A 12,421-nucleotide genomic window follows, 5' to 3' on the forward strand; every position below is an offset into this window, starting at 1 on the left:
CAGAGAAACGTACGTTGGATAAATTCACCACCTTGAGTTATTTGTAAATATAATAAAGGCAGATACAAATAAAATCATAAAATGATGTTCATGCATGTTCCAGCAAGTAGTTATGTTTGATAGGATAGGATTTGCATACCTATTGAATTTCGCTCACCCTTGTTTATTGTCCAGTTTATCTGAACTGTGTGTATATATAGTGCCATCACTTTTGGTCCAGTTCATAGATCTGATGAAGGGAAGTAATGATTTTTCTTGATCTAATACCCATGCAGGGTATAAATATTGTCTATGAGGTGTAGAAGATGAAAGAGAAAACAAATATACACTCTCATTTATATAGGGTTTGTATTGGCCAATGTAAACACTCCCACCCACCCCCACCCCCCGATTTTCTGTGTGAGAAAGATACTGGTAAGATGCTTCTGGTTCCCTTGACATCTCTATTACAGGACGTCCTCAATTTACGACCTCAGTTGGGACCAGAACTTCCATCACTTAAAGATGAGGTTGTTAAGTGAGTCATCATGTGACTGATTTTATGACCTTTTTTGCCTTATAAGCAAAAAATGTGGTTGTTAAGTGAATTGTGATGCTGTGATGGTCATAATGTGAGAACCTGTTATAAGTCACTTTTTTCAGCACCGTTGTAATTTCGAATAGCCACTGAACAAATGGTCATAAGTCAAATGTTACCTATACAAGGGAAGTGATGAGGAACATTACCAAAGAGCTTAGGCTCCCAAGAAAAGAGAGCATGGATTTGACTAAAAGCTTAGTCCTTTGAATTAATTCCTTTTCCAGCCTGCAGCATTTTCACAGAGACTGACTTTCAATTCAATGTACTACTGTATACTTGAGATCACTTCATATGGAACAATTACATGTTAACATGATTGAAAAAGCTCTTTAGTCTTTGAATTACAGTAGCAAAACTTTCTGGGACATTTTATGTGGCTGGCATTTAGCACAAACTGAAGCAATTTGGCTGCACTTAACAGGACATTAACATGAAAGAAAAAGAGTATCTTCCCTTCAGCATGTTGGGAAATATGGGTTATTGAAAGAACCTGAATATATTTCACTGGAAGAGGGAGCTGGGAGGATTGGTGAAAATAGTCATACTTGCCATTTAGGAAGGTATTTGTGGTAGGATTAGTTATAAATGGCATCTTTTTTGAGGGTTGGAGGTATAAGGCGATGGCATCCAGATTAGAGAAAGCAATTGTATCTCAGTTGTCTCTAAGGCCAGCAAGTGATATATTAATTGAGAAGGGTGGAAGGGGGAAGTCTAGAGTTTAAACCCTGTAGCATCAATATTATTTTAAATGTTGCTTTCTTGTTTGTCAAGCAAATTCAGACATCCATAACCAGCTAGGCACAGAATACAGATTTCCAAGGAAAATATGTCTTTTGTCACATACACACAGTTTAAGATTAACAAGCCCCTCCTCCCATTTGGTTATAGAGACAAATGTTGCTAGTTATAAGATTTTACTCAGCCTGCAACTTTCACCAGCTTGGTTCCACTTGTGTAACCAAGAAATATCTTTCTGGATTTCAATGCTTTGTTTTGCTTTGCTTTGGCCTCAGTGGTGGCCTGTTGTTTCATCTGCACTTTGTCTCCTGCAGCCCTTGATGGATGGATTCCCTTGCTTCTTTACCTCTCCTGGACTGGTTTAAAAATGGAATAAGAAAACACAGTTCTATCATTTTTGATGTCACTTGAAGGAGAAATTGGCAGAATTTCAGCCAAACTCCCTAGGTCGCAGGGCTGTCAAATTGCCAGCCCACAGGCCCATTTCATCTTACCAAAGCCGCACCCACCCCATTGCCGGCAATGCAAAAAGAGTCGTGATACATTGTGACACGTCAGGTGATGTGGCGAGTTTGACACTCGTGCCCTAGGGTGTTTTTTTTAACAGAATAGTTCACCTTCGCATGTTCCATCAATCAACTTGTAGGAAAAAGTGTGGAGGCTGGAGGCAGTGCCTGGTCAGGAGAAGGTGTTCCCACCATAGTATTCAGTTGGAGTGAGGGAGACTGCTGGAAAACAGGCATGCCAGAAAACACTGCTTTTGAAGTGAAGCTAGGAGACATGGGTGGAGGGTTGGTTGAGGATAACCTTGTGGGTCCTTGCATTCCTGAAGTAGTGGGTGGCTCGTGCTCATCACTCTAGGCTAAGCTGGAAGTGTAGATCTGGAAGCAGAACAGCAGAAGCTGTGCCTGAGGTTGAAGAAATGAGAGGAATTCTCTCCCTCTCCCTTTCAGCCTCAGAACTAACCTATTGGAATCCCCGGCAGGTGGCAAGTCCAGGAAAACTGAATGTTTTGGGTAGTGTGATTTCTAAGGAAAAACGGGTTTAAAGGTCTAAAAGAATTTGTGTTTTTTCTTTTTTTTTCTCTCTGTAATATAAATTGTCTCTCTTTCTGTACAAATTAGGAAATTGTGCTTTATGTCAGCCATGTAGCATGGGAGTGTAGTGTCTGGGGATCCATAATTTACAACAGTGTTTGAAGCCTGGCAGTGTTAGCTTCTGGATTCCTTATCAGGTGGGTATATATACACTGGGATGTGGAGATATCTCCCTTAGTTTCCTTCTAAAAATGCCATGGATCAAGCAGCGAAGTGAATGTTCCCGAGGCTGCAGAAGAGGTGAGATTTTCTTTTAGAATATTTTGTGATAATATAGCAGGTTCCTCGTCTCTTTGTACTCAATTAACCTATACCCTGTCCTTTTCCAAAGTGCCTGGAATCTTACTCTGATCTCATTCTGTCTCCATGTTATCTTTCCTTTAATCCTTTAGAGTAGATTAGGTTGAGAAACAGGAATGGGCAGGGTTACATAGTAAATATTTGAGGCTGGGTTTCTTTATTCTTTGTCAGGCACCAAATCGGCATACAATCCTATGCCTTTTCATCAACAAGAAAAAAGTGAAGGAAACGATTGGTCCATTAGTGGGTGAAAGTGGCAAGAAGGTGACAAGCAACAGGGAGAAAGCAGAATTGTTTAACTCGTTTTTCGCATCTGTCTTTACACAAAGGGAAAAAACAGACCAACCTATCAAAACAGACCAACCTATCAAAAATAGTGCCATAAAAAACTCATCTAGCCTAGACGAGTTCAAATCACCAGGACCAGATGGATTACACCCCAAGGTTCTCAAGGAACTGACAAATGTGATCTCAGAACCACTGAACAATATTTTTCAAAGATCCTGGAGCATTGGGGAACTACCAGAGGACTGGAAAAGAGATGATGTAGTTCCCATCTTCAAAAAAGGAAAAAAAATGGATCCAAGAAATTACAGACCTATCAGCCTGACCTCAATACCTGGGAAGATTCTGGAAAAGATAATCAAACAACGAATCAGCGAACACCTACAGGCAAACAAAGTCATTACTAAAAGCCAACACAGGTTTGTCAAAAACAGATCATGCCAGACAAATCTTATTGCATTCTTTGACCAAGTGACAAAATTAGTGGATCAGAGGAATGCTGTGAATATAATTTACTTGGGCTTCAGTAAGGCATTTGATAAAGTAGATCACAACCTACTACTTGATAAGATAGAAAAATGTGGGTTAGACAGCATCACCACCAGATGGATCCGTAGCTGGCTGACCGGCCGTACTCAGCATGTGGTCCTCAATGGAACCGCATCTACATGGAGGGAAGTGTGAAGTGGGGTACCCCAGGGCTCTGTTCTGGCCCAGTGCTCTTCAACATCTTCATCAACGATTTGGATGAGGGGATAGATGGGGAACTCATCAAATTTGCAGACGACACCAAGCTGGCAGGAATAGCCAACATTCCAGAAGACAGGCTTAGGATAAAGGACAGACTTGAACACTAGGCGCTATCTAACAAAATGAAATTCAATGGTGAAAAAAGTAAGGTTCTACATTTAGGCAAGAAAAACCAAATGTACAGGTATAGTATAGGGGGTCCCTTGCTCAATAGTAGCAACTGTGAGAGGGATCTCGGAGTCCTAGTGGACAATCATTTAAATATGAGCCAGCAGTGTGCTGCAGCTGACAAAAAAGCCAACACAGTGCTGGGCTGCATTAACAGAGGGATAGAATCAAGATCAGGTGAAGTATTAATACCACTTTACAATGCCTTGGTAAGGCCACACTTGGAATACTGCATCCAGTTTTGGTCACCACGATGTAAAAAATATGTTGAAATTCTAGAAAGAGTACAGAGAAGAGCAACAAAGATGATCAAAGGACTGGAGGCTAAAACATATAAGGAAACCTGCTGGAATTGGGTATGTCTAGTTTAACAAAGAGAAGGACGAGGGGGAGACATGATAGCAGTGTTCCAATATCTCAGGGGCTGCCACAAAGAAGAGGGAGTCAACCTCTTCTCCAAAGCCCCTGAAGGCAGGACAAGAAGCAACGGATGGCAATTAATCAAGGAGAGAAGCAACCTAGAACTAAGGAGAAACTTCCTGACAGTTAGAACAATTAACTAGTGGAACAACCTGCCTCCAGAAGCGGTGAATGCTCCAACACTGGAAGTTTTTAAGAAGAAACTGGACAGCCATTTGTCCGAAATGGTATAGGGTTTCCTGCCTGAGCAGGGGGTTGGACTTGATGACCTCCAAGGTCCCTTCCAACTTTTTATTATTATTATTATTATTATTATTATTATTATTATTATTATTATATAATAATAATAATAATAATAATAATAATAATAATTCTTCCTCTTCCCTATGCCATTTTCACCAATTTAATTCTTCAGCTCATTCAATTGTTTTCTAATTTATTTCTTCATAACCAATCCATATTTTGTCTATTTTGCATAAGCAAAGAGATATTGATGGGTATCTGTTAGCTTCAAAGTTGCCAAGAAGCAGAACCATGAGTATTAACTCTATCTTTACTATAAGGTTATGTTAACAGAATCTTGCAAGACTAAAAGAGTCGCCTTTTGGGAAGATGGGCAGCAAACAAATTTAATAAATAAATAATAAATTTCTTCCTTCCTCTCCTTTTACTCTCCAGAAAATTAGGGAAGGTCCCTTCTGAAATGCTTTCCGTGCTCCTTCCTCTCCTTCTGTGGACTGAGATAGCAATTGGGCAGGCCCTTAGGTATATGGATCTTTCTTCCATGTGTAACCTGTGGCCTATTTCTCCTTGGATGTTTTCAAACTGAAGATGGTTTCTTCATAGTGAGGTGGAGTCTGAAAAACATGGTGTTTTGTTCACTGACCCAAGCAACCACTTCGCCTTCTGTAATGATTATTTCTTTATAATGCCCTAGAAACTGTTCAAGTTATAAAACGTATAACTGATGAAGAATTCATCAACACTTTCCAGTGATGGGAACTAAACCAATTAGCTATTTCCCCCAGATATGCTAAATTTTAGGAAAAGCTTTCCTGCACTTGAATATAATAAACATTTCTGGCTAGAGATACCAGAGATTCTTTTTGCCATTGCTTACATAGGTGTTCCAACAATGTTACCGCTTTGATCTGACTCATCATCATTTTATATGCTCTGTTATTGTATCTGATAGATCTCAATCAGATACATTAACAGAGCATATAAAAAGATGGTGAATATCAAAAGAGATAATGTCAATTTAATATCTTATTGGCTGAGGGAAGGCACAATTTGGTAGAGAGTTTACTCCCAGCATTTCTCTTTCAGCATTCTTTTGCTCTTTGCTTTTGTTGAGCACCTAGAAATTAATAAGCCTGTTTGCTGATAAAACTCAGGAAACCAGAAAAGTGGCTTTTTTGAGCAGCTCTTTGTCACAGAGAGCTAAACTAGTTTGACTGGTTGGATTAGAGCCTCTGCTATGAGAACCTTGCCAAGAAGGAGAGATCAAGTACAACAAAGCTATACATGTACTCAGATGTGTACATCCACACCAACATGCAGAATGGTTAACCTCATGTAAGACCTGTAAATACTATTAACTCAGTTGTATATCCTTCTTGTAAATAAATCTCAAAAGTTCTATTCTGCTTTTTAAAACAAAAACAAAAACAAGCCTTCCTTAGCAAACTGGGAGAAATATAGAGATCTTTTCCCTTCTCCAGCAGCCTGCTGTGTTCCTCTGCTAACAGAAAATGCCAACTCTCCTCTTGTATATTCTGTTATGGGCCCAAAGAAAGGAATTCCTATTCAATTATAGCTGCATGGAGAGAAGGTCAAACTGTAATCTGCTGTTCTCCTCCTCAGTAGCCTGAAATCATACAAATCATACAATATAATAATACAGTGACCAGTTGGTGTCTTGGCTGGGAAGAGATTTGGTTGTTAATTTTATGGAAAGGAAAAGAAAGATTACTATATAACAGATGATAACAGGATAACAGAATAACACAGGTGGAAGGGACTTTGTAGGTCATCCAACCCCCCACCCAAGCAGGCGACCGTACACCATTTCTGACAGATGGCAGTCCAGTCTCTTTTTGAAAGCCTCCAGTGATGAAGCACCCACAACTTCTGAAGGCAAGCTGTTCCATTGGTTGATTGTTCTGTCAGAAAATTTCTCCTTATTTCTAGGTTGAATCTCTCCTTGATTAGTTTTCATCCATTGTTTCTTGTCTGGCCTTTGGGTGCTTTGGAGAATAGGTTGTCCCTCTCCTCTCTGTGACAGCCCCTCAAATATTGGAACACTGCTATCATGTCTCCCCTGGTCCTCCTCTTCACTAGACTAGCCATGCCCAGTTCTTGCAACTGTTCTTCAGATGTTTGGGGCCTCTGGGCCCCAAACATCTTTGTTGTTCTTCTCTGCACTCTTTCTAGAGTCTCAACATCTTTTTTATAGTGTGGTGACCAAAACTGGATACAATATTCTAGGTGTGGCCTTATTAAGGCTTTATAGAACAGGACTACAGTAGTACTTCACATGATCTTGATTCAATCCCTCTGTTAATGCAGCCTAGGATTGCATTGGCTTTTACTACTGGAAGGGAATGATTGAAGTGGAGATTGTACCTTCCCTCACAAGGAAGCCTCCAAGACCAAAGTGTATATTAAAGAGCCTTTAAAATCTAGGCATCTAGACCAGAATTCAAAGTAATTCTCAAGCTTCTGTTCTGATTGTCTCGGATACATATATTAATAAACATCCTGCTAGTGATAATTTTAGAAATGAAGAGGGATACTAAGTTTTTGGCAAAAATATCCTTTCCTCTTCTCCCAAATTGGCTAATGGGTTTCCCCTAAGAAGTGGTTTGAATGTGCAGTAAAGATTGGTCTGCATTGAAATGGCTTCACTTGTACCATTCTTGCTTCCCTCTAACTCCCCAAAAACCTCTTTGGAGCAAGTGGGCAGAAAATAGAACCTGTCTCTCACACCACACTTTGGGATCACAAAGACAGGTTTATCTTCTTCACTAGAGTCGCCAAACCCCATTAGTAGAGCAAATGACTTTCTGGGGTAGGCCCTTCTGGCATGACCATAGTTGCCTCATCATTGTAATGTAGAAGTTATCATGCTGGGCAAGCCCAGCTTGGTTATTTGCAGTAAAAATGAAGTGTTGCCATCCATCAATGATTGCTTCAAGAGAATAAGACAATGCTGGTATGTGTGTGTATGTATGTGTGTATCTGTTTCCTTTCTTGGACATATCTCTTCAGTGATAGCTGCACATAGAGTCATCCTTATCTTCTTGGTATCAGTGATGTGTGAGTAATGTCAAGGGGCAGTAACTTCTTTCAGTTGAATTTTCAAAATCATGCTAAATGTTTGCTAACTAGGGTGACCTAGCCTGGCACCCATTTACTTCCAAGCAGATAGAATAAAATCATTGACTCCTCCTAGATGCTTTCTTTACCTCTAGCATAACCTGATGTAGTTGAAGAATAGAGCTTAACTGCTGTTGAAGTCCTTCCTCCTGACTTTCTGCTCTTGGCTGTAAAGAGAAGAGAAAGAGAAGCTTCTCTTACATCAGTGGCTGTTGCAATAGGTTTCCTCATTTGAGGATACGTTTATACATGGGCACTATTACTCATTGTAAATATCCTGTTGATGTGTGAAAAGCAGAATATTTTAACTAATATTACCTATAAAATGTATTCTTTATTAAAAGTCAAGATTCATGGTTTAAAATGCACAGTATGGTTAATGGTTCAAGAAGAGCATTTTAATTAAAAGAAAAAAAGAAAAAAATCAAATCAGCAAGCTTCAAAGTGAGTACAGTGAGTCAAATTCTTACTGTAGACATAGTTTGGTTTTAAGGTGAATGTGAAGAAGGTGTTTTTTTTTCCTTGACAACTTTACACTTCCGCTTTGGAAATTCTCTTAACTGACTAAATTTATTGTTCTTGAAAATTAATCAAAGGTCACATAGCTGCATTCTTTCAATAAAACAGCAAGTTTGACATCTTTATTGTTTTGCCCACTCCAATATGTGCAGTTCCTCTCTTTTGCAGTACCATCAATTCTAAAGAATAATGAAGTTTGATTTGTAGATACAAACAACAAAGTTATAGTCATAAGATACTAAGGGAATAGGGAATAGGAAAGATGAGAAGGAATACAGTAATACAGTAAATTACAGTAAGTAAGTAATATAGCCCTACTACATGGTCTGACATCCTAGGGCCGTGGTGAATCTATGGCACGCGTGCCACAGGTGGCACGCAGAGCCCTCTCTTTGGGCACGTGCGCCGTTGCCCCAGTCCTAGGCCTTCAGCTGGGTTTTATAAAACCTTTTCGCTTTAGGCCTCCACCGCCTTGTGCAAAAAAAAAAAAAGGTTCAATCAATCAATCAATTTCAACTTCTCACACAAAAAAAAAGCTCTCACAAAGTTGGAATTGATTGATTGAATTTTTTAGTCCCACCCAGTCTGCTGTTACCACCACAGCCACGCCCACCCAATGGGCCATGCCCACCCAATGAGCCACACCCACCCAATGGGCCACACCCATCCAGCACCTGATGATACATAAGTGGGGTTTGGGTTACAGTTTGGGCATTCGGTCTCTAAAAGGTTCGCCATCACTGTCCTAGGGAATAAGACAGTGTAGTGGGAATTAGTTGTTTAGCAGAGTTGGGGGGGGCGGGAAATCTGACCTTGTGTCTGGTTGTTTTGGCATGCAGTGCCCTATTAGCGTCGTCTTGAGGGAAGAAGTTGAAAGAGTTTATGTCCAGGATGTGAGCGGTCTGTAGATATTTTCACAGCCCTCTTTCTGGCTCGTGCAGTATACAGATCCTGAATGGAAGGTGGCTGGTAGCAGTAGTTTTTTCTTCAGTCCTAACTATTTGTTGAAATCTGTGTCTGTCTTGTTTGGTTGCTGTGCCAAACCAGGCAATTATACTGTATACTGACGGACTCGATAATTCCTCTGTTGAATTGTATCAGCAGCTCCTTGGGCAGTCTGAGCTTTCTGAGTTGGCACAGGAAGAACATTCTTTGTTGTGCTTTTTTGATGAAGTTTTCAATGTTAGGTGTCCATTTTAAGTCCCGAGATATAGAACCTAGAAACTTGAAGGTCTCTACTGTTGATACCATGTTGTCTAGTATTGTAAGAGGTAGTAGAATAGAAGGGCTTCTCCTAAAATCTACTATCATCTTTACAGTTTTGAGTGTGTTCAGTTCAAGATTGTTCTGGCTGCACCACAGGGCCAGTTGTTCAACTTCACATCTGTATGCAGATTCGCCATCATCTCAAATAAGATCAATCACTGTTGCATCATCTGCAAACTTCAGTACTTTAACAGAGGGATCCTTTGAGATGCAGTCGTTGGTATAGAGCAGCAGTGTCAAACTGCCGGCCCACGGGCCAGATGCGTCACACTAAAACCGCGCCCACCCCATTGCCGGCAATAGGAAAAAAGTTGTGAAACGTTGCGACACGTCACATGACATCTCGAGTTTTACACCCGTGGTATAGAGAGAAAAGAGTAATGGAGAGAGCATACAGCAGGGGGGGGGGCACCTGTGTTAATTTACAGCTATCTGATGTGATTTTGCCTAGTTTCACCTGCTGGTTTTCTATTTGTTAGAAAGCTTATGATCCACTTACAAATGTGGTCAGGCACATCTAGCTAAATCAGTTTAGTGAGAAGAATATCTGGAATGGTAATATTGAGTACCATGCTGAAATCTACAAAAAGGTCCTTGGAGATTCAATATGTTATAAGATGTAGTGCAGTGCCATGTTAACAGCATCTGCTGAGCTATTTGTTTGGTAGGCAAATTGCAAGGGGTCTAACAGCGGATCCATGATGGTTTTCAGGTGGGCCAGCATTAACCTTTCAAAGGTTTTCATAACTAGGGTGTCAGAACAACCGGTTTGTAGTCATTCAGCTCCTTGGTGGAGGGTCTCTTTGGCACTGGGATGATAGTAGAGCGTTTGAAGCAAGAAGGAACATAATACATCTCTAGTGATTTATTAAAGATGGGGGTGAAGATGGGGGGGGCAATTGCTCAGCACAAACTTTCAAGCAAGAAGGAGTTGTCTGAGCCTGGTGTTTTTCCAGGCTTTTGTCTGTGAAATAGACCTCGCACATCTTTTTCTGTGATCACCAGAGGTGGGGGGCCCAGAGGTTTGTAGGAAACTTGGCTGTTGTTGGTGTATCTGAGATATTTTATATTTAATGATAGAAATTCTTCAAAAGCAGCTTGTTAGTAAAATCAACATAAATTTGCCATCTTTTCAAATCCCTAACCTGATATATTTTGGGTACTGAATAATCATCCAAAATAGCTGAATAAAGATAATGTGACATTGTGGATCAGGGATAATTAAATGTCCTGGGTGTGTGGATATATTCTCTAGTTAGATATCATGGCAGAAAGCCCAGAGTTGGTTGTGCAAATGAAGCTGTAGAAGATACCTACTTGCTTTATTTACTATTGTTATCTGCTGCTACTGACTACTGTACTGGAATTCATCATCCAGCATGTGTAGTTGTCACAGGGCAGGGAGACAAATCCAAGTGTATGCTGCTCCAGAATAAGCTTTTTAAACCTTCAAGTTCTATATGTGAGTCTGCTGACTTTAAAATCTGAGAGATGATGATTCAACCAAGACAGCTTAAACCAAGATAATTATCTTAGAAGAAACTGGGACTGAAAGCTGAGAATTCCACTAAATTGTGATCTTTTGAGCTGTCTCGTGTTAAGTGACAATCACAGTATGTGTTGAGCAATGAAGACTTGTCATGCTCGCTTTTAGATCTGAATGAGAAAAAAAGTGCATGTACATTACCCTTCCTTCTTATGTTCCCTATATTGACAGAGAAGGTCTGAAAATAAATTATTCTTACATTGAGCTGAATGGGATTACAAGGCCCATCTATCTAGGAATTGATCCCTGTGCAGGAATCCCCATCAAGGGAAGCACTATGATGCTTGTGCTGAACAGGTGTACTAGGTCTTTTAAGACATCTCCTGCCAACAAGAAAGGTAAGAGAGGATGTGGATGGAGTAGGTGAGCACATCTGTCTCTCTGTCTTGCTTAAGGGGTTATCATGCCTGAATGTGACTTCTGTTTGCAAGCTCTAGAACAGTGGTGGCGAACCTATGGCACGGGTGCCAGAGGCGGCACTCAGAGCCCTCTCTGTGGGCATGCGCGCCGTCGCCCCAGTCCTAGGCCTTCAGCTGGGTTTTATAAAACCTTTTCGCTTTAGGCCTCCACCGCCATGTACAAAAAAAAAAAAGGTTCAATCAATCAGTCAATTTCAACTTCTTGCAGGAAAAAAAACATCTTGCAAAGTTGGAATTGATTGAACTTTTTAGTCCCACCCAGTCTGCTGTTACCACCGCAGCCACACCCATCCAATGGGCCACACCCACCCGGCACCCGACAATGCATAAGTGGGTTTTTGTTTGCAGGTTGGGCACTCGGTCTCTAAAAGGTTCGCCATCACTGCTCTAGAATGTGTGTTGGGATTCTGCTATGGCCTTGAGCTTCACTAGAGATTACCATTTTCCTCCCTTAGATGGCCTCTGCAAATGACACTCGACAGATGCCCAAGGATGCTGCTGACCAAAACTTTGATTATATGTTCAAGCTTTTAATCATTGGCAACAGCAGCATAGGCAAGACATCGTTTCTCTTCCGATATGCTGATGATTCCTTTACTTCAGACTTTGTTAGTACTGTTGGTATTGACTTCAAGGTGAAAACTGTCTACAGGAATGAAAAAAGAGTCAAGCTGCAGATTTGGGTAAGATATTTTACTGTTCATGGGAAGCAGAGTATAGGAACTATAACCTGAAGTTGGCACAGCTCTAGATCAGGCAACCAGTCTGTGCCTGGGCAGTTCAAGGACTGTAAATGGGCATACATTACTTTCTTTGGCTAAATCTTAAGAGGGAAAAGGAGCAGTAGAGAATAATGAAAACTTGCATTCTTAATTAAAGGAGGCCACAATCTAGTTAACCTGCTGTATTTCTGAGCTTTGGGGAGGTGTTGCATTGATATACAGGTGAAACT

At 40.6% G+C, this 12,421-nt stretch overlaps 1 protein-coding gene across 2 annotated transcripts in view; it reads left to right on the plus strand.

Annotated features, from left to right (window-relative positions):
- Positions 1-12,421, plus strand: part of RAB3D (RAB3D, member RAS oncogene family) — a 33,568-nt gene that overhangs the window by 9,216 nt on the left and 11,931 nt on the right. Inside the window, exons 1-2 of one of the 2 annotated variants that reach the window (XM_015813302.1) lie at positions 11,356-11,388; positions 11,925-12,152. In XM_015813302.1, the coding sequence (XP_015668788.1) occupies positions 11,925-12,152 (228 nt within the window). In that variant the 5' untranslated portion in view covers positions 11,356-11,388. Of the gene's footprint in view, positions 1-11,355; positions 11,389-11,924; positions 12,153-12,421 lie in introns of those variants that run through there. The other variant, XM_015813301.1, reaches the window with a different exon arrangement.

Source organism: Protobothrops mucrosquamatus, unplaced genomic scaffold (genome assembly GCF_001527695.2).
Source record: "Protobothrops mucrosquamatus isolate PMUCROS unplaced genomic scaffold, P.Mucros_1.0 scaffold150, whole genome shotgun sequence".
Taxonomy (NCBI): Eukaryota; Metazoa; Chordata; class Lepidosauria; order Squamata; family Viperidae; genus Protobothrops; species Protobothrops mucrosquamatus.